General features: G+C 53.9%; 1 protein-coding gene across 1 annotated transcript in view; it reads left to right on the top strand.

The window, feature by feature from the left end:
* Window positions 1-13,893: 13,893 nt before the first annotated feature.
* The window catches only part of MYH9 (myosin heavy chain 9), a 55,626-nt gene continuing 44,563 nt past the window's right edge, over window positions 13,894-24,956 (top strand). The window contains exons 1-2 of the mRNA XM_049771752.1: window positions 13,894-14,241; window positions 19,515-19,671. Of these exons, the coding sequence (XP_049627709.1) occupies window positions 13,909-14,241; window positions 19,515-19,671 (490 nt within the window). The 5' untranslated portion in view covers window positions 13,894-13,908. The remainder of the gene's footprint in view (window positions 14,242-19,514; window positions 19,672-24,956) is intronic.

Raw genomic sequence — 24,956 nt, 5'->3', positions numbered from 1 at the left:
GTGGCCAGGGCTGGTTCTTCGAGGGGCCCAGCAGCCAGCCAAGAGGCAGGAGAATTGACGCACTATTCAGTTTTGGGTTTCTTTGAAGGTTTTTTTTTTTTTTTTTTACCATGTTTGGGATGAGGGAGTCACACTTGCCACATGCCACTGACTGGGCTGTGCCCGGGAGGGCTTCCTGGTGTTGGTGTTGGAAATTGCACTTCTGTGGGACTGAACTAGAGGCCTCATGAGGCTGGGCAGGTATTTTCCCCCAGGTGTCTTTGCTTCTGCCAGCCAGAGTGACCCAGGGCCTAATTAACACTTGTGGTCCTATCTTCCCCTTTCCACACCAGCTCTCACCCTTGGTTGGCTGGTCCTGACCTTGGGCCTCCAGTCTCCCACGTGGTGGTGGGGAAGGGGCTCATGCCAGGGGCTGGTGGGCTAGCGTGAGTGACCTCAGTGAGGTCCTAGAAATAGTATGCAAAGGGCTTACAACCCTTGACCATTCTCTGGGTGGGGTGGCGATGTGTGTGTGTGTGTGTGTGTGTGTGTGTGTGTTGGCTTTTGGGCCACCCCTTAAGGACAAGAACTTTAAACCCTGATGCTCATGGGTTTACTCTCAGCTCTGTGCTCAGAAATTACTCCTGGTGGTACTCAGGGAACCAGATGGGATGTCAGGTTGACCTCATGCAAGGCAAGCGCCCTCCCTGCTGTGCTATGGCTCTGGCTCTAACCCTGGCTCCAGAACCTCTGCATTGTTTCTCATTGGCCACTTCTGGGCATTTTCCAGGGGCTTTTAGCAGGCTGGATGGAGATCAGAGTAGATTTGACAGGATGTTTTTTGGTTGCTGAGAATCTGGGCTCTCTTTTGGGATTCTGCACCTGGGTACAGAATCTCAATCTCCTGCAGGTTTTCCACCTCTTCCAGTTCTGAGTTTGTCTTCTGAAGATGACAGGACCAGTGTGTGTGTGTGTATATGTGTGTGTGTGTGTGGGGGGCGGCTGTGTCAATTTGTGGGGACCGGTGATGGTTCAGCGAGAGTGAGTGGGTCCAATAGGCCTGCTCAACTGCCTGCCTGCTTCTCAAGCCCCCTCGGTTTCTGCACGAGTTTGAGCCTCAGTTTCCCACTGACAGGGGACTCAGACGGGTGCTTTTTAGACTGTCACTTGCGACTCATTGGTGGGTTGAGAAATTGCTTAGTGGTTTAGTGGGTGGCAACCGGTATTTTTAGAAATGCAGCCGAATAAACCAGGATGGGAAATATCAGTACTGAGTGTCTGTTTTTATTGCACTTGGTTTCTGTGATGTAGGACCAGAGCTATTGGGGGTCCAGGTCTGATTTATTAGCATCCACAAAGGCCTTCCACAAAATTTTGATTTTCTTAATTTTTACCTTGTATGCAGCTGACCCAGGTTCGATCCCTGGCATCCTATATGGTCCCTCAAGCACCAGCCAGGAGTGATTGCTGACCTCAGAGCCAGGAGTAACCCCTGAGCACTGCCAACTGTGGCCCCCCCCCCCAAAAAAAAAACAAGCAAACAAACATAAAGAGCTTGTGTGTGAGTGTGTGTGTGTGTGTGTGTGTGTGTGTGTGTGTGTGTGCGCGCGTGTGTGTGCTTCTTCTCATGTGGGCCCTAGTATCCATCAGGCCCCCATAGAATGGGTTTTTTTTGTTGTTGTTGTTGCTATTGTTTTGTTGTTTTTTTGGGTTATACCCGGCTGTGGTCAGGGGGTACTCCTGGCTCTGTGCTCAGAAATCGCTCCTGGCAGGCTCAGGGGACCATATGAGATGCCAGGAATCCAACTGGGGTCTGTCCTATGTTGGCTGTGTGCAAGGCAAATGCCCTACTGCTGTGCTATTGCTTCAGCCCCTCCCTCCACAGAATGCTGGTATTTTTATTTTTACTATGATTTGAGATTAAAAATGGTTGATCCCCCACTCCCCCTAGTTAGAGATGCTCTGTGGGGCCCTGACTTTGTGTGGTTTATGCCTACAAATCTGAGGTGAGCGAGCTGGGGCTCCCCTCCCTACTCCAGCTAAGCCTAGCCACGAGTGTCAGCAAGAGCAAAGATCAAACCCTTCCCTGTCACCTCGATTTGTGTTTGTGGGATCACATCCGACTGTGCTCAGGGCTTAGTCCTGCCTGACTCTGGGCTCAGGCTTCACCTCTGGCAGGGCTTATGAGGGAGTAGGGGATCGAAGCTGGGCCAGCCACGTGCAAGGCCAGCACCCGACTCGGCCCCCCTCACCTCAAGTTCCTTCTGGGATTCTGGGAAATGAGCCACTCCCCGACCTCCCTGCCCCACAATGGGGAATTGGTCTTGCAGGGTGAGGTAGGCAGGATGTGACTTCAGAGCGCCCCCTCCCCCCAAAGCAGTCTTCGTGGGGGCAGTGCTGGGGACTGACAGACAGACTGAGTCACTGTGAACTCAGCCGGACAGACTTCTAGGGAGACGTGGCCAGGATGGGTGGGGGCAGGGAGCTGGCAGGCCCCGGGCGCCACCAAGCACCGCCCTGGCTCCTCCCTGAGCTCCTGTCCAGCCTCACAATGGCCCTGTGAATCGTCGACAGGCCTAGCACTCATTGGGGCTTCGCGCCATCGAGCCTGTCCACTGACTAACTTGCTCTGCTCAGGCCAGGCCTGTCGCTCAGGGACACTAGAAAGATGAGTGGGGAGTCCCAATGACTGAGCCGATGAGGGCGGGGACAGAACCCCAGAGATCCTCAAAGAAGACACATTTTGGCCTCGGTTGTGCCCTGTCCTGCTGTGGGGCAGGAGCAGAGCTGGGAGCCAGCTGCATTGGTGACTCTATGATGTCCTGTCCCGGTGGTGGGCGGCTGTGCGCTTGTCTCTATTCTAACCACTGGGCCTTTTGGGACATAGGCACCTTTTCCATAACATCAGCTCCTCTCAGCATGTGGGGCCCCCTGAGCAGTCAGCCATGGGAGTGGGGGGCACGGGCGTTAAACCGATCAGAGTGTCTAGGGTTTTGCATTATTGAAGCCTCGTTCCAAGAATGACAAGCTGCCAGTTTGAAGAAGCGTCTCGAGTTTCTGATCTTGGATGTGGGTCCGGGAAGACACCCTGGCAGGTTGCTCCCAGGAGAAGGCCACTGTTCTGTCAGGGGGAAGTCTGGCTCTGTTGTTCTGTCGGGTCATTTTCCTGCACTGGCTTGGCCACAGGCTCTGGGAGAGGGAGAGAAGGAGGGAGGCTGTACCTAGTGGAGCTGAGGGGAGGAAGGAAGGTGTTTGCAACCCTGGGGAGTGTACATGTGTGCACACAAGCGGGCATGCATGCACTTGGACATATATTCGTGTAAATACGTGTGTCCGTGCTTGCATGTATGAATGAGTATCCTCAGCTGCAAGTGTTGGCATGAACATACTTATGCATCTGGAGGTGGGTGTGCGAGGCGGAGCATATGTGTGTGCTTCCACACATGTTGACATGTGTGAATGGGAGCTTGCATGAGTACGTATGAACACGAGCACGTGTGAGTGGACAGAGCTCTGCAGGAAGGAGGGCAGGCCGCCATGTTCGAGAACTGTTCGTGGTGGGAAGGCAGGCGTACTGCACAGCTCATTCATTGCCAAACCCGGGGGCGAGGCAGGCGGACTCATCTGTGCTCGCTCTCTTCTTTGGGGGGGGACCCTCTGCTGTGCCTAAAAAGGAAGGACACCTCCGCTGAGACTGAATTGGGGGGGGATACCACCCCTTTCTCTGCACTTTCCCTGGAGTGGGGCTGAATGAAAGCTCTTTGCTGAGTAGGTGAAGCCCAGGCTTGATTTCTCTGGCACAATCACAGAACCCCCAGAAGCCAAGTGGGGGGCTGGTGCCTTTGCAGCGAGCCTCCTGGGCCTCCCTGCCTACCAGCAGTGTGAACTGCCTGGGAACGTTAGGCTCACAGAACCGGCATCCGGGTCTTGTGTATTGAACACGGGAGTTTGGCTATAGAAATGAGGGGGGGGGCTTCTCTTCAGAAGCTGGGGTTCTGTTCCTACCTGTTCAGTCAGCTCACCCCGCTGTTCTCAGTGCCAGCCGTGGCGCGGAGCCTTAGAAAGGGCCTCACATAATGGTCACCCCCCAGTACTTTTGCAAAAAAGATTTAGACTCAAACTCTGTGCAAATTTAGTGGGAGTTGTTTGGGGGGGGGCAGAGGGGAGCGATAGTGTTCCTAGTATGGGGTGAGGGACTACTGTTGTTTGAATAGAGGGTCTTTAGCAAGGGTCAAAACATGTGGAGCTGGGGCCGGGGAGATGGAGCACTTAGTGGTTGAGCATTGGGTTTGCATGCAAGAGACTCCGGGTTCGACCCCTATTAGCAGAAGTAAATAAATCAGCCTGAACCCTGTGATTGCGCAGTGCATGTGGCAAACTGTCATACTGAGTGAAATTCGGTGACAGGTCTTTTTTTTTTTTTTTTTGGTTTTTGGTTTTTGGGCCACACCCGGTAACGCTCAGGGGTTACTCCTGGCTATGCACTCAGAAGTTGCTCCTGGCGAGGGGGACCATATGGGACGCCAGGGGATCGAACCGAGGTCCATCCAAGGCTAGCGCAGGCAAGGCAGGCACCTTACCTCTAGTGCGGTGGCAGGTCTTGAACCCTCTGAATCTCCTGATGGAATGATGCTTTTTATTTTTATCTTTTGGTTCTTTTTGGTTTGGGGCACATTTGATGGTTCTGAGGAGTTACTCCTAGCTCTGCAGTCTAGAAACATTCCTGATGGGACTCCAGGGCTCGAAGGCCACACTATGAGGTGCCTGGGAATTGAACCCAGGTCAGATGCATGGAATGCTAGTGCCAACCCCCCCCCACTTTGTACCATCTTCTGACATACTCTGATACCCACTGACAATGGCCCAGATCCAACGTCTGTCCTGGGCCAGCCGTGAGCAAAGCAAACTCCCTACCACTGTGCTATAGCTCCGGCCCCACACCAGTGCCTTTTATTTTTTTTTTTTTATTTTTTATTTTTTTTTGGTTTTTTTTTTGGGTCACACCTGGCAGTGCTCAGGGGTTATTCCTGGCTCCAGGCTCAGAAATTGCTCCTGGCAGGCACAGGGGACCATATGGGGCGCCGGGATTCGAACTGATGACCTCCTGCATGAAAGGCAAACGCCTTACCTCCATGCTATCTCTCCGGCCCCACACCAGTGCCTTTTAAGAAGAGACACCGACATGCCATGGTCTTACACATACCCACACCCACCTCCATATATCCACCTCCATATATCTATGGGGACGTTGTTGGGGCCACTGCATGAACACTGCACACTGGGTTGCTCTCCTGGGTGGTGGGCAGACATCAAAACCCTCACCCCCATCAACTGACTCAGGACTGCCAGCCTCATCCCCTCACTCCGGCTGGGATCACTTTCTCCTGCCTCCCTATTTCCTTTCTCTCTTGGATGAGGGTGTATTTGGGGGGGCACCTCGATGGTTTTTGGTGCTTTTCTTTTTTCTTTTTTTTGGGGTCACACCCAGCAGTGCTCAGGGGTTATTCCTGGCTCCAGGCTCAGGAATTGCTCCTGGCAGGCTTGGGGGACCATATGGGACGCTGAGATTCGAACCAATGACCTCCTGCATGAAAGGCAACCGCTAACTTACCTCCATGCTCTCTCTCTGGCCCCATGTTTCTGGTGCTTTTCAGCTGCTGAAAATCCAGACACTGTGATGTCACCGCCCCGTGCCTGCCCTGCAGGCCTCCCTAGAATCAAACTCACATTCCTCAGGGAGGCTGATATGATGGGGACCGCTCCTCCCTTCATTCCTTCTATGCTTGAAAGGCTGGAAGGCAGGAGAGAGAAATTACAGTGGTAGCAATCTGGGTTCTCTGGGTGGGTCAGGCGTTGGTGGGGTTCGACCCTCCCTAGCTTCTCTAGGGCTTACCTCAGCCCTGGAAGCCCCCTCCAGGCCCCCTTTGGGGCCAGGGCACCTCCAGCTAGCGGAGGGCTGAGTCCGGGGCTGAGTGCGAAATTCCTCTGCCTGGTCTCTGGGTTTCTTATCTGCTGCTCTGCATCAACCGAGGCTCCTTGGAGATTTGCTAATGTCAACAAGGGTTCTGCTTCTTCTGGAAGCAAACAGCATTCCTGGGCCCCCCACCCCACCCCACCCCAGTTTCCGACCTCCAGGCTCTGGGAGGACCCTCCCCACTCATGGGGGGGGGGGAAAGGGAGAGCGAGAGCGCCCCCTGGAGGTTGGCCTGGGTGACCTAGAGTGCATGAGACGCTGGAGGCTCCTCTGGGCTCTTTTTTTGTTGTTTTGTTTTTTGGGTCACACCTGGCAGTGCTCTACTCTCCTGGCTCCTAGCAGGCTCCGGGGGACCATATGGGATGCCGAGATTCGAACCACCGTCCTTCTGCATGTCTACCTCCATGCATCTCTCTGGCCCTCTCTATTTTTTTTAATTAAAAATTTTTTTGGGAGCCAGAGTGATAGTCCCCCAATTTTAATGTCTGCAAGGTACACACCCAGCAGTGCTCAGGGGTTATTCCTGCCTCTGTACTCAGGGATAACTCCTGGAGATCTGATGGTACCCTACGGGGTGTCGGAAACTCAATCTGGGTTCGGCCACATCTGTGGCAAATGATCTTCCCCACGCTGGTCTATCTCTTTGCTCTTTGGCCTCCAGTTCCCTAACCCCCTGTGGAGCTGAGGGCTTACTCCTGGCTCTGTGCTCAAGGAACATTCCTGGCAGGCTCGAGGTATATGGAGTACCGAGGATCGGATCTGGGTTGGCTATGTGCAAGGCAAGTCCCACCCCCCTTCCCGTTCTATCACTCTGGCCCTGTTTGTTTTCATTTATATTAATCACAGCTCAGGGGTTGTTTCTGGAAGCACTTGGGGGGGGGCTGTGTGGTGATGGAGATTAAATTGGGATAGCCACAGGCAAGACCAGCACTTTACCAAATTCACAAGCTTGATGCCTCCAGCCTGGCGTTGGAAAGACCCAGCTTTGCTTCCTTCCCTTCTTAGTGGGAAGGAGAACCCCACTTCCCAATAAGAGGTGGGGCTAAGCAGGGCCAGAGCTGGATGGAGCCGGTCAGCTGGGACAGGGAGGGATCAGAAGGGACAGTAAGGACACAGGTCAGGCCAGGTGGGTCCTTGGGTTGATTCAGGCCCTCAGGTGAGACCAGGTGACTCAGCTGGTTCTGGAGTGCCTGAGCTGGGGTTGGGGGAGAAGGTCTGACTCCTCTGTCTTTCCTGGAGCCAGAGACCCAGAGAGGGCCAATGGGGGCGGTAGGTGGCGGCACGTGGGGTTCGTGCAAGAAGTGGATGTTGCTTGTTGGGCCTTCATGCCTCTTTGATGGGGCCTGGTTGGGAGCTCTGGTGGGGGATACTGTGTGCTGCTGTGTATTTTTTAAAGCATAGCCACCATGAAATGACTAAAGTTTCGCTTCCTCGGGACTGGAGCGGTGGCGCAAGCGGTGGGGTGTTTTCCTTACATGTGCTAACCTAGGACGAACCACAGTTCGATCCCCCAGCGTCCCATATGGTTCCCCAACCCAGGAGCGATTTCTGGACTGGGTGTGGCCCAAAAACCAAAAAAAAAAAAAAAAGTTTCCCTTCCCCAGTGTCTACTTCCCTCCAGCAATGTGTCCCTCTCTCTGCCCCTCCCCTCTGCCTCCCACCCACCTGTCTGACTTTACAAGAGGTACATTTTTTGGGTAAGTGTTTGCATTGGTTTCTATCACTGTGTAAACCCTACCTTACGTTACTGATAGGGGTTTTGCATATAACACAAGACCCTTTCTCACCATTCAGCATCTCACCCCATCCCCCCAGATTTCCATATCCCTCCATTTTAGTCATTGTCCCTTCCCTGTCCTCCCTCAGAGTGTGCTCTCTACTGAAAGGCAGTTCTCATGGTCTTTACTTCTTTTAATTTTGTTGGGGGGTGGGTTTTGGGCAACACCCTGCGCACTCGGGTTTTTTTTTTTGTTTGTTTGTTTGTTTTTTTGGTTTTTGGGCCACATCCAGCAGTGCTCAGGGGTGACTCCTGGCTGTCTGTTCAGAAATAGCTCCTGGCAGGCACGGGGGACCATATGGGACACCGGGATTCGAACCAACCACCTTTGATCCTGGATCGGCTGCTTGCAAGGCAAACGCTGCTGTGCTATCTCTCCGGCCCGGCACTCAGGTTCTTCCTGTGTCTGCACTTAGAAATCACTCCTAGCAGGCTCGAGGGACCATATGGGATGCTGGGGACCGAACCCAGGTCGGCTGCATACAAGGCAAATGCCCTCCCCACTGTCAGAAGTTCCTCAGTGCCTAAGTGGGGAGCAGAACTCAGAGCTTTTTCCTTGTGTCTGCAGAAGATTCAGGGGGCATGTGGGGTGCCCAGGACAAACTGATCCCAGGAGTATATGTTTGGGGGGGGGGTGGGTTAGTTGCGCTTGCTGTTAGCTTAATCGGTGTCTGGTGTCTTCTGTGCTAACTCCCAGGTTTGACAGCTGGGGAGGCTGCAGAGTTAGAACCTGAGTTCTGTGTGCCCACCGGGATCTCACCTCTGTCTCCTGGTGGGGTCCCCCCCCATCCCAAGGGTACTATGCTTCTGGTACACAGCTCCATCCTCTGTGAAAACATTTCAGGGATCTAATGCTGGACTTGAAAAAGACCCGGATGTTCCTTTGCCCTCCAGGCTGGAATTTAGGTTTGGTGCTAGTGTGGCGCCCCCTCACCTTCACCCTCACCCCTCTACTCTCACCACTGCCATTCAGTAAAATGCATGCTGCTGGGTGGGAGGGAGATGCCGGGCGCAGAGGGTGGTGGCATTCAGAGGAGTGTGGGGGTGGTAGGAGGCTCCCCGCCGGCCCTTCCTACTAATAAACTCTGGTTGTCGAGGAATGGAAACGCTCCGGAGTCTGGGTGGGCCTGTGTGTGACCTCATGGGAGAAACTCGGTGTCCCCAGAGCTGACGGTGGCCTTTCCCACACAAGGGCGTGAGTCCAGGATGGAGTGAGGGGCGACCCGAGGGGTCCTGGGGAAGGAAAAGAGGCAGGAATAATGACACTTGGCCAATTGGGTGTTGGGGAAGGGCTGGGGTGGAGGATGGATGCGAGAGGGGAGGAGGAAGCAAAGCATCGAGGAATTTTTCTTTTTGGGTTGGAAGCTGAGGGTTTTTCGGTCAACCTATTTACTTTCAGTTTCATCATTTCCTGAGAGGCCTAATATAGCCTCTGGTCGTGTCCTCTCGATTATGGCCTAAAAAGGCAACTGCTTGGGTTTCTTGGAGCCGGCCTGGCACCCGCAGGAGCCGAGGCCCCGCGCCTTCTCTTTAACTCCTGCCTGCCTGGCCAGGCTCCTGCCCTGAGCGCCCCTCAAGGCCTGTTTCCTGCCAAGCCACCCCTCCATCCCCTCAGCTGGGCACCACACTCAACTTTCTCTTGGAAAACTCTTGAGGGCACAGCCCTGGGCTTTCCCAGTGTCTGGCTCTTTTTCCTCTGCCCCAGTCACTTCACTTCTGGGAATTTGTCTCAGGGTGGTCCCTGAAAGAAAGAGAAAAAGAAACCACCCCAGTTAGTGGCAGCTCGGACAAGAAACCCTTGGGCATTCACACAGCCCTTTAACATGACCAAACATGGGCGTGGAGTGAGATAGCACAGTGGGCAAGGTGCTTAGCTGGCATGGGTTCGAGTCCTGGTATCCCATAGCACAAGCAGAGCCAGGAGTGATTCCGGAGCTCAGAGACAGGAGTTAGTTCTGAGCACTGTTCGGTATGGTCTCCTCCACCAAAAACGTGACTTCCCATGAGGCCTAGTGTCAGCAGTCCTGGGTTCGAGCCTGCCTCAGATCCCCTAGTGTGTGGGTGACCCTTTGGGGTTCCAGGGCCCATCTTAGGTGTGCTTACAGAAGAATAGCTAGTTGGCTGCTGGCACTTTGGCAAATACAGACCCTGAAAGCAGTGCACGTTGGACCCTATTGGGGAAGAGTTAGCCCGGGTCTTTCTTGCAATTGGGACTAGAAGGGGTCAGCCGAGAAAGGGGGTTGTGGGGGCTGGAGGCCAGAGATTGAGCCCCCCCATTATGAAGCCCCTTTGATCTTTTCATCTGGACAAGAGAAGATAATTGATTGGGGATAATGGGAGTGTCAGGATTTTCAGCCGTTTTCTTTCATTCTGAAAACCTTTATTTTTATTTATTCCCTTTTTTTGGGGGGTGGTGGTAGTGGCCGTGGCGGTGGCTACCTTTGGCTAGTGCACAGGGTTAAATCCTGGCTCTGTGCTCAGGGATCACTCCTGATGGTGCTCAGGGGATCACTGAGTAGCTGAACCAGGCTTGCCTTGTGCTAGGCAAATGTCTTAATGCCTGTACTATCTCATTTCCGGAAAACCTTTACTTATTACATTTTATTTTGTCTATGGATCACACACCAGGTGCTGGGGGACCACCTGGTGCTGGGCTTCAATCTGGCCCCCTCTCACGCCAATCCTGGTCTCTCCAGCCAATCTTCCTGACCTTTTTTATTTTTTTTTAATTAATTTTTTTGGATGGTAGTTGTAGGGATGGGACTCCCAGGACCTTACAAGAGACTAGGCAAGTGCTTCTGAGGCTGAGATCCAGGCCTGGCCCTTAGAGAACTTTGCTTTGCTTGTACTTACTTGTGGATTGAAAGTTTTTATGTAGGGGCTGGAGTGTTAGCACAGTGGGTAGGGCGTTTGCCTTGCACTTGGCCAATCTGGGTTCGATCTCTGACATCCCATATGATCCCCCTGAGCCTGCCAGGAGTGATTTCTGAGTGCAGAATCAGGAATAACTTCCAAAACAACACCCCCCCTCCCCCAGTTTCTGTGTTGAGATTGCTGTTACCACACCTCTCACAGACTGCCTCCACCTCTTTCTCCAGTCTTCCCATCTCGGTTCACAGCTCCTGACTGCCTGGGAATGGAGTTCAGCCATGGGTCCCCCATCCCAAAGGGAGATGCCCCTCTCCCTGAGGGCCAACCTGGGCGGGTGTTCAGAGAAACCCCTTTGTTCGACGTGACCTCCCTGCCCGCCGGAGCTCCACTATTGATCTTGGCATCAGTGCGTGCCCACGTCATCTGGCCCCGTCGCTGAAACCAAATAGCTCTGTCCTTGGCCTGGCCAAGCTCTGTTTAATGAAAAGCTTGGCTCAAGGAGTCACGACTCCAGTCCCCCTTCCAATTCTCCATCGTGGGGGACTCTCCGGACCCCAATTGGTGCTACTTTAGGTGGACACATGGCCTCATTTCAGATCCCCTTCGGGAGCCATTGGGAGGACCCAGCCAAAGCTGAGGTGGGGCATCTCCTGCTCGACACCCTGAAAAAGGGCTGGGCACTGTACCCAGCCAAGCCTTCTAGGGTGGGCCAGGCTGGAGTCCTAGGCAGCTTCATTGCTTCATTACTCCGCCAGGTTGGTGTGATTGGCATGAAATGGGCTCTGAGAGACCTCCTCCCCCTGTACATCCCCCCCCCCAGCCCTTTGCCACCCCCACCATGTGATGCACTGCCTAGAGCAAGGGTCTGGAATTTAGCACGTCCTGCCTTGGGATCTGTGTCTCAGCTGGCCTGGCCATGTAAAGTTCAGGAAGTGCTTGTGGAGTCCTGTGGAATGTGGTCCCCCACCCCCCACATCCCACTCAGCCTTCTGCAGTGACCACCCCACCCCCAACCCTTCCCCTGCTCCCCAGTCCCCAGATGGTCTGCACTGGGCTGCGCTGTGCTGTGCTGGGCAAGTGACTCGGTCTCTCTGAGTCTAGCCCTCTGTTCATGAGTGGGGGGCCAGTGAAGCTCTTCTGGGGGCCGGAGACGGGGGAGGGGGGTGCTTGATGGAAGACTGAGTGGAGAATGAGCTGAAGGGATATTGGTCAATGGGCCCAGTATGCCAGTGCCCTCCCCTCTGTAGGGGATCCTTACCCACTAGGGGACACCTGGGGTGGGATGGAGATGTTCAGATGAACCCACTTTTTTTTTCCCCACACCTGGCGGTTCTCGGGTTACTCCTGGCTCCACGCTCAGAAATCGCTTCTGGTAGGCTTAGGGGGACCCTATGGGATGTCAGGAATCTAACCTGGGTCTTTCCTGAGCCAGCTGCATGCAAGGCAATTGTCCTACTGTCCTACTGCTGTGCTATTGCTCTGTCACCAACCCCCACTTTTTTTTTTTTTTCACACACTTGGTGATGCTCAGGGCTTACACCTGGCTCTGAGCTCAGGGATTGCTCCTGGTGTTGCTCCGTGAACATTGTAGGGATACCGGAATTAAACCTGGGTTGGCCACTTGCAAGGCAAACACCCTGAGTGAATGTCTTTTGCCTGTGGACCAGAGACGAAGGTCTGCAGAAGCAGCTAGAACCTTCGAGAACCTTTAAGAATTTTCAAGAACCCAGTCAGAGTCAGGGGCGGGCTGCTGGCCAGTGGTTTGAAGACGATTTGATGTGCTACAGTGGATGGTGCCTGAGCTTCCCCAGCCCCCCTAAAGATGAGGGAGTGACAGTTCCACCGGGAATTTGCAGATGGCCTGGAGTAACCCTGGCCTGGCTCCTCTTGGGGGCAGCCCTGGCATCCGGGGAGTCCTGCTCCCAGTGGGACCTTAGGGGTTTGCTTTGTGTGGGAGAAGGTGGACAGAGGTTGTCAGGCCCTACTGCTCGGATGCTCAGGTCAGCTTTTTTCCTGGGGGAGCACGAGAGGGGGCAGGAGCAGATTTCCCGGAAAGCAGCTTCCGGAGAGAGTCCAGAGTCTGTTACAGGACAGGATGGAAATGATTTAACAAGCACAGATAAGGAGGTGGCTGGCCTTTGTCTTTTGTTTTTCCTGTCCATATCCAGCAGAAACGGGGGTTACTCTCATTCTGGGGTTTAGACCTTGGAAGAGGTTTGGGTCTTTGAGGGAGACACTCTTCCTTGTGGAAACTAGTTGTTAAAGTCTCTCAGTCATGCTTTAGGGATACTCACAGCCCCCCACACTGCAGCCCGAGCAGAAGACAGTTCTATTCTGCTGGCTGACTGAAGACTGTCTCTGGAAGAGAGTGGACTCAAGCAGCCCCTTCCCCCTAGGGCTGTTTTTCCCTCTGTAAAGTGGGGTGTGAGCATGGCCAGACCCTCACAGAGCTCTGGATGAGTGTCTTCTGGGGTGCTAAAATGTGTATGAAGTGCCTCCGTGCTCCAGAGCTGGAGATGTAAGGGGAAGGGGCAGTTAGTTCATCATCATTACTTTATCGTTATTTGGTTTTTGGTGCCACACCCAGTGGTGCTCAGGGGTTACTCCTGGCTCTGCATTCAGGAATCGCTCCTGGGGGGCTTCAGTGGACTATATGGGATACCGGGAATCAAATCTAGGTCGCTGTATACAAGGCATGCGGCCTCCTGCTATACTAATGTTCAGGCCCCTCAATGTCATAATTTTTATTTTGGTGCCATGCCTGGCAGTGCCCAGGGCTTACTCCTGGCACCCGCTTCTGCCTGGCATCTCCCCTAGCTGATTCTCTGGGGCATCATTGATCAGAACCCTCCTTTCCCCTCTTGGTGCTTTGTGTTCTCCTCCCAGTAAAACCCCGGAATGAGCCAAGTTTCTGTAGCAGGGGTCGCGTTCACCAGGGGTGTTTTATGGTCAGCTATCTTCCTCTCCCCACTGCCCACCACACACCTGATTTGGCTGCTGGTCCTTATGTGGCATTTTCTCTCTCGCCTTCCTGGCCGGGGGCAGACGGTGGCATCAGTGTCTGAGACTCTCCCTTTGCTCGGTGCCCCTTTGGTTTGCGGGTTCCATCCCTAGGATGAGTAAACCGTGAATGTCTATGCTAGCCTGGCCTGCCGGGCAATTTGGCATCTCCCAGTGGCAGAGGTGACAAGCGCTGGGACCTCCCGAGAGTCCCCACAGTCTCAGCATGCTTTGCGTTGCAACAGGCAGAGCCCAGAACTGACGTCCTTGTCCCTTTTCCTCCCGTAGGCCCTGGTCCTGAGTCACCATGGCGCAGCAAGCCGCTGACAAGTACCTCTACGTGGACAAGAACTTCATCAACAACCCGCTCGCCCAGGCCGACTGGGCGGCCAAGAAGCTGGTATGGGTGCCCTCCGACAAGAGCGGCTTCGAGCCCGCCAGCCTGAAGGAGGAGGTGGGCGAGGAGGCCATCGTGGAGCTGGTGGAGAACGGCAAGAAGGTGAAGGTCAACAAAGATGACATCCAGAAGATGAACCCGCCCAAGTTCTCCAAGGTCGAGGACATGGCCGAGCTCACTTGCCTCAACGAAGCCTCGGTGCTGCACAACCTCAAGGAGCGTTACTACTCGGGGCTCATCTACGTAAGTGGGGGTCGGTCGGGTGGCTTCTTGTGGGTGCAGCTGGCCTCAGGGCGGGCTGGCCGCTTCCAGCTCGGCCTTTCTGTTATAGGGTTTAGCGGGAGGCCTCATTCAGTGATGTTTGGCAGGAACAAAGAATCCAGTAAGGTTAGCACCCTAACCACTGCACAGTCTCTCCGGCCCCTAACGGGTCTCCTGGAATGTTCTCCTAGGAGGCTTTTGTTGCTTCTCATGTTTTTGTAGTGAGGTTTGGAGCAGGAAGTGTGTTTCAGGCCTAATGTTGGAAGAACCTGAACAGAGTTCCACCCTGTTACTGGTAGAAGAAGGAAGGATGGAAGGAAGGAATGAAGGAAGGAAGAGATGGTTGGGAGGGAGGGAGGGAGGTCAGACTGGGCTGTCCAGTTCTTCTCAAGCAAGCGGATAACTCCGGCCAGTTCTCTCCTTCCTTGTTCCCTCTGATCCCACCCCTGCTCTCCCTACTGTCCAATTTCTCTCTCTCTGTATATATATAGGTATCACTATCTTGCCTTTCATTCATTCAATTATTATTTTTTGGGCCACATGTGATGCTCAGGAGTTCCTCCTGACTCTGCATTCAGGAATCACTTCTGCCAGTGCTCCCAGGACTCTATGAGATGCCAGGGACTGAACCTGGGTTGGCTGTATGCCAGGCAAGCGCCTTCCCCGCTGTGCTATCATCTCTCTGGACTCTCCCTCCCTTTCCTAAGGTCTCCTGTTGGGCTCATCTCTCTGGGGAGGGGGGAATTGGGTACCCTGGGTTGAGAAGACCCTCCTCCAAAAGCTTGACTGGCTCATCTATTTGACACATTCAGCTGGTGTCACCCTGGACTTGGAGGCAAGGGACCAACATGCCAACAGCTCGGTACAGGCACAGAGAAGACCTGGCCTTGTTCTGCTGTCTCCAGGCACAGAAGCACTACTCAACACCCCTTTAATTCATATATTTAATGTTTTTATTTAATATATTAGAAGTTCATAATGTTATAAATATTGTAATTCAATAGTATAACTTTATAATATTAATTATATGCACATCTTTAGTAATATAATATATGATTATAACTTATTTATCATAGATATATTTTTTTGAGGGCTATACCTGGCAGTGCTCAGGGGCTGAATCCTGACTTGGCGCTCTCAGAAGTCCACTCGCTATTGGGTATGGACTCCAAAGCTCAGTTTTGTTTTTTTTTTAGGGGGTGGTCACACCTGGCAGTGCTCAGGGGTTACTTCTGGCTCTATGCTCAGAAATCACTCCTGGCAGGAGTGACCCTGTGGGATGCCGGGATTCGAAACACTGTCTTTCTGCATGCTAGGCAATGCCCTACCTCCATGCTATCTCTCCTGCCCCCATAGCTCAATCTTGTCTTCAGCAGATTCTAGAAGATACCAGGCTTCCAGCGCTTTCCGTTCCCCCTGGGACCGGATCCAGGCTGGCGTGGCCCCAGGCTCCCCAGACACTCTTGGCTGCCTCTCTCACTTCTTCTGCTCAGTTCAAAGATGCTTCCTTCTGGTTTGGTCCCCAGTAGGGAAGCAAAGATCTGGTTCCTATTATTCCCAGAATAGCTCGTTACTTAAATATGCTGTCACAGTCACCTTGGTTCTTGGACTTGGAGGGGAATAAAACGATTCTCAGCATTTTATTTGATTTCTTTCTCTTTTTTGGGGGGGGAAATTGGAGGAAGAAAACATCTTGAGATCATTACAGTCTGCTCATTTTATGGATGGGGGGACTGGTTCTGGGCAGTGGGCTTTGCTCTCAATACCTATGTGAGGGAAGGAAGTCCCAGGTACTAGGTGTATGTTTTTGGGAGCCCCCCAGCAGTACCCAGTCAGGATACTCCTGACTCTGCTTGGGAGCCCTTCCTGGTGATGCTGAGGTGCCACCTGTGGTACCTGGGATGTTAGACCACAAACAAGACCACACTGCCTTTTGCTAGACCATCTCATGGGCCCAGGGCTTCATTTCTTTCCTTCACCAACTCAAGGACAGTTTCTGCTTGTACTTTCTTCTAGAGAACATTTCTGTTGCTTTCTCCCTGCATTAGTGAGTGTCTTGTGCTGTTCTAAGTCCTTGTGGGGGCTGTGTGTGTGTGGGGAAGTTCTGGACCTTTTGTATTTTCCCGGAAGTTCTGCAGGAATCATGCCAAGGGCCAGGACTGCATGATGGCTTTGCAGATGGCTTGGGATTGGCAAGTCTGCAAACCTGTAAGCACAGAATAGTTCCCTCCCCACTCCCCCCTCCCCCGGAGTTCTGGTTCCACCTTCCTATGTGGCAGCAAAGAAGCCCAGACAGCATGGGGGACTTGGGCAGATTCATGCAGCCAGATGGACATGTGGAGAGTCTGGGAACAAAAACTGCTCCCCTCTCTTCTGGCTCCCTCCCAGCTCACCTCAGGGGCCACTCCCCAAGACTGTGTGTGTCCTGAACCATCAGTATCGTGTGGGGGGCCACCAAGATACTTCCAGGCTCGCCTCACATCCCAGCCCTGCCTAATCCTTCTTCACCCTGCTACCTGGCCATTTGGAGCCTCATTTTCTGGCTGGTCCCCATGAAGTACCAGCCGACCCTCCTTTGCTGCTGTTTCTGCTCTGCTTGGGTGCCTCTGGCTGGGGATTGGCTTCTGCAGCTCAGCAGCAGGCCAGCATTGGTGGCCACATCTTCCCACTGAGGGGAGCCCCAGTGCTTGACCTGCATCTTTGTGGTGGAAGAACTGAGCCTTCTGTGAAAAAAAAAAAAATTTTTTTTTAGGGGACCACACCCAGGAGTGCTCTGGGGTTCCTCCTGGCTCTGTGCTCAGAAATTTTTTGTTTGTTTGTTTTTGGGCCATACCTAGAGGCCATACCAATACGTGCTCTGGCTCTGTGCTCAGAAATTACTCCTGGCAGGCTTGGGGACCCTATGGGATGCTGGGGATCAAACCCCGGGTCCACTGCATTCGAGGCAAACAGCTTCCCTGCTGTGCTATTGCTCTGGCCTCTGCCTTCTTGCCTCAACTCTTTTTTCTCCCTCATCACCTTTGTGCTTGGCATCTCCCTCCTCCACCCGCTCCATCATTCCCAGAGTGCCCATTGCTGAGTCCAAGTCCCAGCTCAGAGAGACCCTGGTGTGGGGGGAAGGCAGAATTCTTTGTCGAGATGCACTGTCACCTTCATGCCCCCCCTCAGTCAGGCTTCCCAATGGCCACCCCAGGAAACCTTGTGCAACTGCCTTGCCAGCCTCGTGGGCGGCGTGGCTAATTCTGCTCCCCAGCTGCTCTGTTTGGGGAGCGGGGGTGAGGACCCGAGCTAGGGGGGCGGCTGGGCACAAAGGGCTTCTGTGGCCAGTGAATGGAGACTCTCCCTGGCCTGGCTGGTTGGAAGCAAAGGCACTTGCTGGGTGCCTGTGTTCCCGGTGGCCTCTAGGAGAGAGTGGGTGGGTGGGTGGTGGGTGTCTCCATCCTGCCTCTCTCCTGTGTGCCAACCAGTCGGGCCCTGTGTTGGGGTTACGCTGGAGGGGCCCTCTTCCTTCTCTCCTTTGCTCCACACAGCTAAGACATGTCCAATAGCTCCGGTCTCTTCCTCCACCAGCTGTTTTCCAACATCTGGTTCCTGACCCATATGTCCTCTGCTTTTACCTAAACTAGGGCTTTCCTCAGGCCCCAGAAACAAGGCCTGTCTGTCACTTGTGTGGTGGCCTTGCCACCCCTCTGGGTCTTCCAGCCTGTGTTCCCCAGGAGACTCACAGGGGAGATGGTGTGTGTGTGTGTGTGTGTGTGTGTGTGTGTGTGTGTGTGTGTGTGTGTGTGTATGTTTCTCTCCTCCTGCTGCTCACCCACATTTCTGGATCACTCCCCCCCCCACACCCCCACTCCTGCTGGCCTCCGCTCTACATCAGAAAGCTGTGCTTTGGAGCTTTCCTGGTACCTAGAGAAAGGACTAGACTGGTTATCCCAGGGAAGAAGGGGGGGTCAAGAACTTTGGGTCATCTCTTTGCAACTTAGGAGAAATCTCTGATTCCCAGCCGACTCTGTGTGCAGAGTCCAAGGCCCATAACTGCTCGGGAGAGCACCCGGGCTCCTGGGTGCTCTCTGTTGTTCATTTTGAGTTCAGCTATAAAAAATCTACCCCTAGTTCTGGTTTGTGGAGGGGGCTGGGTACATCCCACAAGCTGGATGAGAGGACATCGAGGATGGAGCCCTGTCTCTCTCTCCCTTACCAGACAAGCTGACACTTGGGGGTCTATCCCAGGCTCTGCCATCAGCCTGTGTAGATATTGGGAGGTTGGGCAAAGGGGTCCTGCACCACTCACCTTCTGGGCCTTCCTCCCAGAGGAGTGCTTAGGGGTGGGGAACTCCAGCAGCTAAGAGCTGTATCTCCCCCCCACCCCCTTGCTCCCATTGGGCAGCCATTAAACAAGTGTTCTGGGACTGGCTTAATTCTTGAGCAGTGTTGATTTTCTTTGGTGGAGATGAAGTAGGTGAGAAGACTTGGCTGTTCTGAGTTAGTGTGGCTTCACTGCGGGACTGAAAGGGGTGCTGGTCCCCTCAGAATGAGAAATGGAGAAACTTTGTTCCCCAACTTGTCTCTGATTTCAGCCTAGTGTAGTTGATTTGGGGGATTGAAACACTTTCCTGGGGCCTTCCATGAAGGGTGTGGACAGTTGGGTCCCCCTTCAGAAAAGGAGGGGCTCAGAGAGGCTCAGAGCGCATGCGAACGAAAATGGTCTTTTAAGCGTCAGAGGGATATGCATGTCAGGGTTTCTAGAATATTCCAGGGTGAGTGACTTTGTGTCATTGATGGGAGAGATGCAGCCTACTGAGCTCTGGGCAGGTAGAACAGCCCGTGGGTGCTTGTTGAGTCCTTTCTCTCTGATGGACCCTTTTCTGGCTGGACCTGTCAAGGAAGAGCCATCGTGGAAGTGCGAAGCTCACTGGCGCTCTAAGATAGTTTTAGATGCCAATAGAATGTTCTAGAAGTTTGCAGAAGATGTTATTTCCTGTTATTTTCCCCATCACTCAGCCTTGGCTTTTCTGGTCAGTTCTCTCTGCTCTCTCTATCCGGGGTCTGATGTGGAAACTGTATGTCTCTTGTCTTGCAAAACCACATTCATGTGGTTCAGAGCATTCCTCCCCCCACCCCCCCAAAGAATAAACAGGGATGCAACCCATCCTCCCAGTCAAGTTCAGAGTGTGTGTGGGGTCCCATGGCCCCTGGAGGTAGCCTCCTCTGATCAACTTGCTAACTGACTCACCCTGTTGGCCCCCCAACTTTAGACCTACTCCGGCCTCTTCTGTGTGGTCATCAATCCCTACAAGAACTTGCCCATCTACTCAGAAGAGATCGTGGATATGTACAAGGGCAAGAAGAGGCATGAAATGCCCCCCCACATCTACGCCATCACAGACACGGCCTACAGGAGCATGATGCAGGGTGAGTGCTGAGTACTGCCTTGACTCCAGTCTCCCCCACCCCACCCCAACCCCTCTCAGGGCCTCCCTCAGGGGTCAGGACCCAGTAAAGCCAATCAGTGGCCGCACTTCTGAGGAGGTCGGTGAGCCATCATGGAAGAGCCAAGGTCAGCTGCACTCTAAGATGGTTTTAGATGTTGATAGAATGTTCTAGATGCTTTCTGAAGATGTTATTTCCTGTTATTTTCCCTGATCATTCATCCTTGGCTTCCCCAGCCAGCCCTCTTTGTTTTCTCCCAGTCATTCATTTCATTCCTGTTTCTCTCCTCTTCCCCCATGTCCCCCAGCCCACTCCTCTAAGTCCGGAAGCTTGCGTGAATTTCCCCCTATCTTCAGGGGATGGACAGAAAACCCCCACCACACTCTTGGCCACACTCTTTGTTCTGTGACCCTCCAGAGGGGGATCCTTTTATTTGATTTTATCCTAATTTTTTTTTTGAACTGTACCCAGTGGTGCTCAGGGGTTACTCCCAGCACACAGCTTGGGGGTTCCTCTGGGTGGTGCCAGACTCCAGTTGGCCCTCACCTCCGAATCTTTTCCTCAGCCCTCATGGGGTTGCTCATGGTGGAGAGGAAGTGTTGGCCATTGCCTCTCCCATTCCTGTTTCCCAGTCAGTCCTGGCTGGTTACCTGGCCCCACTGTGGCCCTGACTATCTGATAAAGGCCACCGTCACTTGGGGGGGTGGTCATCCATGTCCTTCGTGTTTGTGAGGCCCTTATCTAGCCCAGGCCAGTCCAGAGCTCCCTGCTTCCTGGTTTTCCCCTGGTCTTGCTGCTCCTTTGATGTCACCGGATGTTGCCTCACCCACTCATGTGCTGCCGTCAGTACAGGACAAAGGACTGGACTGTCCCCCATCACCACAGCCCCTCTTTCCCTCCAGTCCTGGAAGGAAGCCCCCCCTCCCTTGCCTCTTGCCCACGTCACTGAGCACTTTGCTGCAGGTTTCGTTTCTTTTAAGCTGAGTGTCCTTTCCCTCGATGGTCTCAGTGGCCACATTTTCTGCATCTTTTCCATAACCTCCTTCCTATCCACTACTTTTCCTCCTGCTGTGTTTTCATCCAGTCGGCCCCACCCTAAAGGACCCTCAGGTCCTCAAGATCTACCCCGTCTGGTAGCCTTAATGCCCATCCCAGCCTTCCTCCCTGATCTCCACATCTCCTGTTGGTACATGCCTGGCAGCTCTGTCCTGTGCCAGCTGCCTGCCCACGGTGGGTGGTGGTGGTCTAGGGCCAGGTTGGCAACAGAGCACCCCCCCAAGTCGTGCTTTGTCAGGCGATGTGTTTGCCTATTTGCTTTCCTCTCCTCTATTCGGGATGAACCCCACATTTTCCCCCATCTGGTGTTGATTCTCAGACCTGTTTTTCACCCTTTCTTTTTTTTGGGGGGGGGGGGAAACACACTCCTGGCTCTGCACTCAGAAATTGCTCCTGGCAGACTCAGGGACCATATGGGATGCTGGGGACCGAATCTGGGTCAACCACGTGCAAGGAAATACCCTCCGCAGCATTGTGCTATCACTCCAGCCCCAAGATCACATCTTCTTTTTTTTTTTGGTTTTTGGGCCACACCCGTTTGACGCTCAGGGGTTACTCCTGGCTATGTGCTCAGAAATCGCCCCTGGCTTGGGGGGACCATATGGGACGCTGGGGGATCGAACCGCGGTCCTTCCTTGGCTAGCGCTTGCAAGGCAGACACCTTACCTCCAGCGCCACCTACCCGGCCCCTAGATCACATCTTCTTTTTTTTTTTTTTTTTTTTTTTTGGTTTTTGGGCCACACCCGTTTGACGCTCAGGGGTTACTCCTGGCTATGTGCTCAGAAATCGCCCCTGGCTTGGGGGGGACCATATGGGACGCCGGGGGATCGAACCGCGGTCCTTCCTTGGCTAGCGCTTGCAAGGCAGACACCTTACCTCCAGCGCCACCTACCCGAGCCCACATCTTCTTAATCCTCATCTGTGGGTGTCCTCCTTGCCTTCATGCTCGAAACCCAAGTAGGCATCGAGGGAGATAGACCTTGTTCTCAGAAAGAGCTCCCTCAGGTGGTGGGTGAATGAGGAGATTGAGATGGGGGCATCCCCGAGGCAGAAGCATTACTGAGGGACGGGAAGGACCGGCAAGCTGGGCCTTCTGGTGTGCGTTTCCATCGAACTTCAGTTCTCAATCCCTGAGTGCTGATGGAATCAGTCTGGCAGAAGAATATTCTGTCTGCTTCCAGGAGGGCCCGCATCTGTGTCTCCGGAGGCTTGTGAGTCAGTTTTCTCCTGACTCTTAATTGGTCCCATGCAAGCCAACATCCCCGTGAGTCCCTGTGTGCTGCGCTGCCTGGCGAGGCCTTGGCCCCCAGCCCCAGTGCCAGGCTCGCAAACTCTCCAAGCCAAACTATCACCAGGCCGGGGACAAGAGTCGAGCCACACTGCGGTGATAAGAGTCAGGCCAGGACATGCAGCTGGGTCCTCGACTTCCTGCCTTTCTCCCCGAAGCACCTGGGACTGGGGGCAGGGAGAGATCTGTCTTATTTTTTTTGCACGACAGCAAGGAAAGAAAAGGTTTTGGGGGGCGGAAACAGGCCAGAGCAGAGGTCGTCAGGAGAAGCGAAAGGAACCAGCTGCAGCCACGGCTGCCCAGCTTTATGCTGTGTGGACCGGGAAGGGGTGGCCGGAAGGGTCACGGCCTCAGTGGGAGCAGCTGTCCGAATTCCATGTCTTTGGCGAGTGGAGACCACAAATGAAACGTGTTATATCTGGGCTCAAGGCAGCTTCCTCAACAGCCTCTGGGGTGCTTGCTCCCCCTCTTCCCGACTCCTTTACATATGAGGCAGGATGAGGATGAGGATGAGGAGGAAGGGAGACTGAGGATGTTGACAAGTGACTTTCCCTGGTCCAGGGTCAGCCCACAGAGCAGTAAGCGACAGTGTTCAGCTCCGGACTCAGGGAAGAAGTGGGACCTGTTAGTGGGGCCAGGCAGGAGAATTCTCCAGAAGAACCCCCAATGTGGGCTCTGTGCTGGGCCTGGACCGTGCATAGACTGTATGTGGGGTCCCATCAGCCGTCCACTCCCATGGCATGCATGTCTGAGCACAAGTTGCCCCTTTTTGCCTGCCATGTAGCGGCTCATGGTCAGGCATTTCCTTTTCTGCTTTGATTATTTTTCCCCCTTTTTTGAGGGTGGGGGTGGGCTACACCATGCGATGCTCAGGGGTTACTCCTGACTCTACACTCAGGAATCACTCCTGACAGGCTCAGAAGACCATATGGGATGCTGGGGATCAAACCCGGGTCAGCCGTGTACAAGGCAAATGCCCTTCCTGCTGTGCTATTGCTCTGAAAATATGCTGTAGAAATTTCTCAGCATTACCTCCCTTCCATCCAGGTGGCCTGCAGAGCACCAGGGGGCTGACGCTTAGCAGGCACCAGGCCTGGATCGGGGGACAGGTTCAGGGCACGGGCAGTGAGCACCTGAGACAGGAGGAGATAGCTGGAAGCCAGTGTAGGTGTGACCCCAGTAATCCCTTGGGAGAGGACACCTGTCAGGCAGAGGCTCTGATTCTGCCTGGCCTCAGCATCTTTTCCTGTAATGGATGTTTACACGGGGGGAGACCCTTCAACCTTACCCCTATCCCCTGACCAGCTCTGAAGTATGCCTGGCAGTGTGATCAGGGTGTGGGGGACTCAGGGTTAAATCCAGAAAGCCACAAAGGGGAAGAAGCCACTTAGGCAGGAATGTACTGCTTGCCTGGATGGTTGCACACACCCAGACCCGCTGTCTGTAGGGAGGGCTGAAGCTGACCCTCGCACCCGTGTGCTCCAGAGTCCAAGGCTTGGCCCTGAGCTGGACCTGCATTATTATCGCCCTGGCCGTCCTGTGCTTGATGAAGGCCTGCCTGGAGGAGGAGGAGGTCTCAAGCTGGTTGGGATGGGAATGAGAGTCCAACACGGGGTGCCCCCTTACCCCTTTAGCCTGGGTGCTGGCGAGTACCAAAACGGGTGGGGGGTTGATCAAAGACCAGAGCTTGGATAGCATATCCGCAAAATGACCCTCCTGCACTCCCCCCCCCCCGGGCTTTATTTATTTGTCTTTTGCTTCTTCATATTTTGGAAATTACAATGTGTTTTTAAAATAAAAATTAGAAATATGCAGGGGGGGGCAGGGAGGGAAAGAACAAATATGAGCTGAATTTAGTTTTTGACATTTTTTTCTTTTTGGCTTGCAAGTGGTGTCAGGCCCCAGGAGAATCACTCCGGGCATTCTTGGCTCGGCCCAGCTGGTAGTTTTGAGCTGGGCCTGAGGATGTAGCTCTGTCATGTCTGGGCTCCAGAACTACAACCCTGTGCTGGGGATTGAACTCAGGGCCTTGGAGTGTGCAAGGCAGATGTTGAAACCCTAGTACCATCTCCCTGACCTTTAGAGCTTTAGAGAGGAGTTGGTTCTATGAACAAGCGCACTTTGGAAGCGAAGGCACGTGGGGCAAAGTGACGGTGTGTGGGGAGGCGGTGAAGGGTGCATGGGCTGGAATCAAGGATTTGAAGGGCCAAGGTGAGGGCACATAGGGGCAGAGGTGAGGGAGTGCAGCTCCTATTGGCTGTGAATCAGGGTCAGGCTCTGCCACTCCTATAGGCTCCTGACTCTGGGGTGACACCTTCCTCCCTCCTTCAGCTCTGCACAAGGCCCTACTCGGTGACAGTGGCCTTTGCAAGTTGGTGGTTCGAGTCTGGGAAAGAGCTTTGCCTGGGACAACCGTCCCATCCCTGCTTCTGCACCTTTGGTTTCTGCACCTGCTCAGCTGAGGAAGGGTCGAAGTGAAGCTTCCTTCAGGCAGGCACCTCCTGCTGCCCCAGAGCTCAAGCACCCCTGGGGGACACAGCACAGCTGCCTCCTTTGTGGCCACCGTGTCACACCGGCGGGTGCCAGTGGAAGCTGCCTTCAGTGTGTCTGGTCTGGTCCAGTCCGGGCCTTGGAGAAGGGTGCTTGGGAGGCAGCTTTGCTGGGGTCCCCCGAGAGATTAGAGGGGGGCTCTCTAGTGTCTGGTAGTTTCTGGGGCTACCTTAGGCTGTTGGGGTGAGGGGAGGAGGGAGGGTTGCCCAGTGGCCCCTTGGCTGGATTTATCTGCAGCGTCAGCGGGGTCCTTGGAAGTCTGTGGGGTCTGGGAGAGACCTGCTGGCTGCTCTGTGTCTGTGCTTGCCCATGTGTGTATGTAGATGCTTGTACATAGATGTGGACACGTGAGTCTTTTTGTGCATTTGTCCT

Source organism: Suncus etruscus, chromosome 4 (genome assembly GCF_024139225.1).
Source record: "Suncus etruscus isolate mSunEtr1 chromosome 4, mSunEtr1.pri.cur, whole genome shotgun sequence".
In the NCBI taxonomy this organism is placed as follows: Eukaryota; Metazoa; Chordata; class Mammalia; order Eulipotyphla; family Soricidae; genus Suncus; species Suncus etruscus.
Note: the sequence above shows the minus strand (reverse complement) of the source record. Positions and strands in the feature narration are given on the sequence as shown.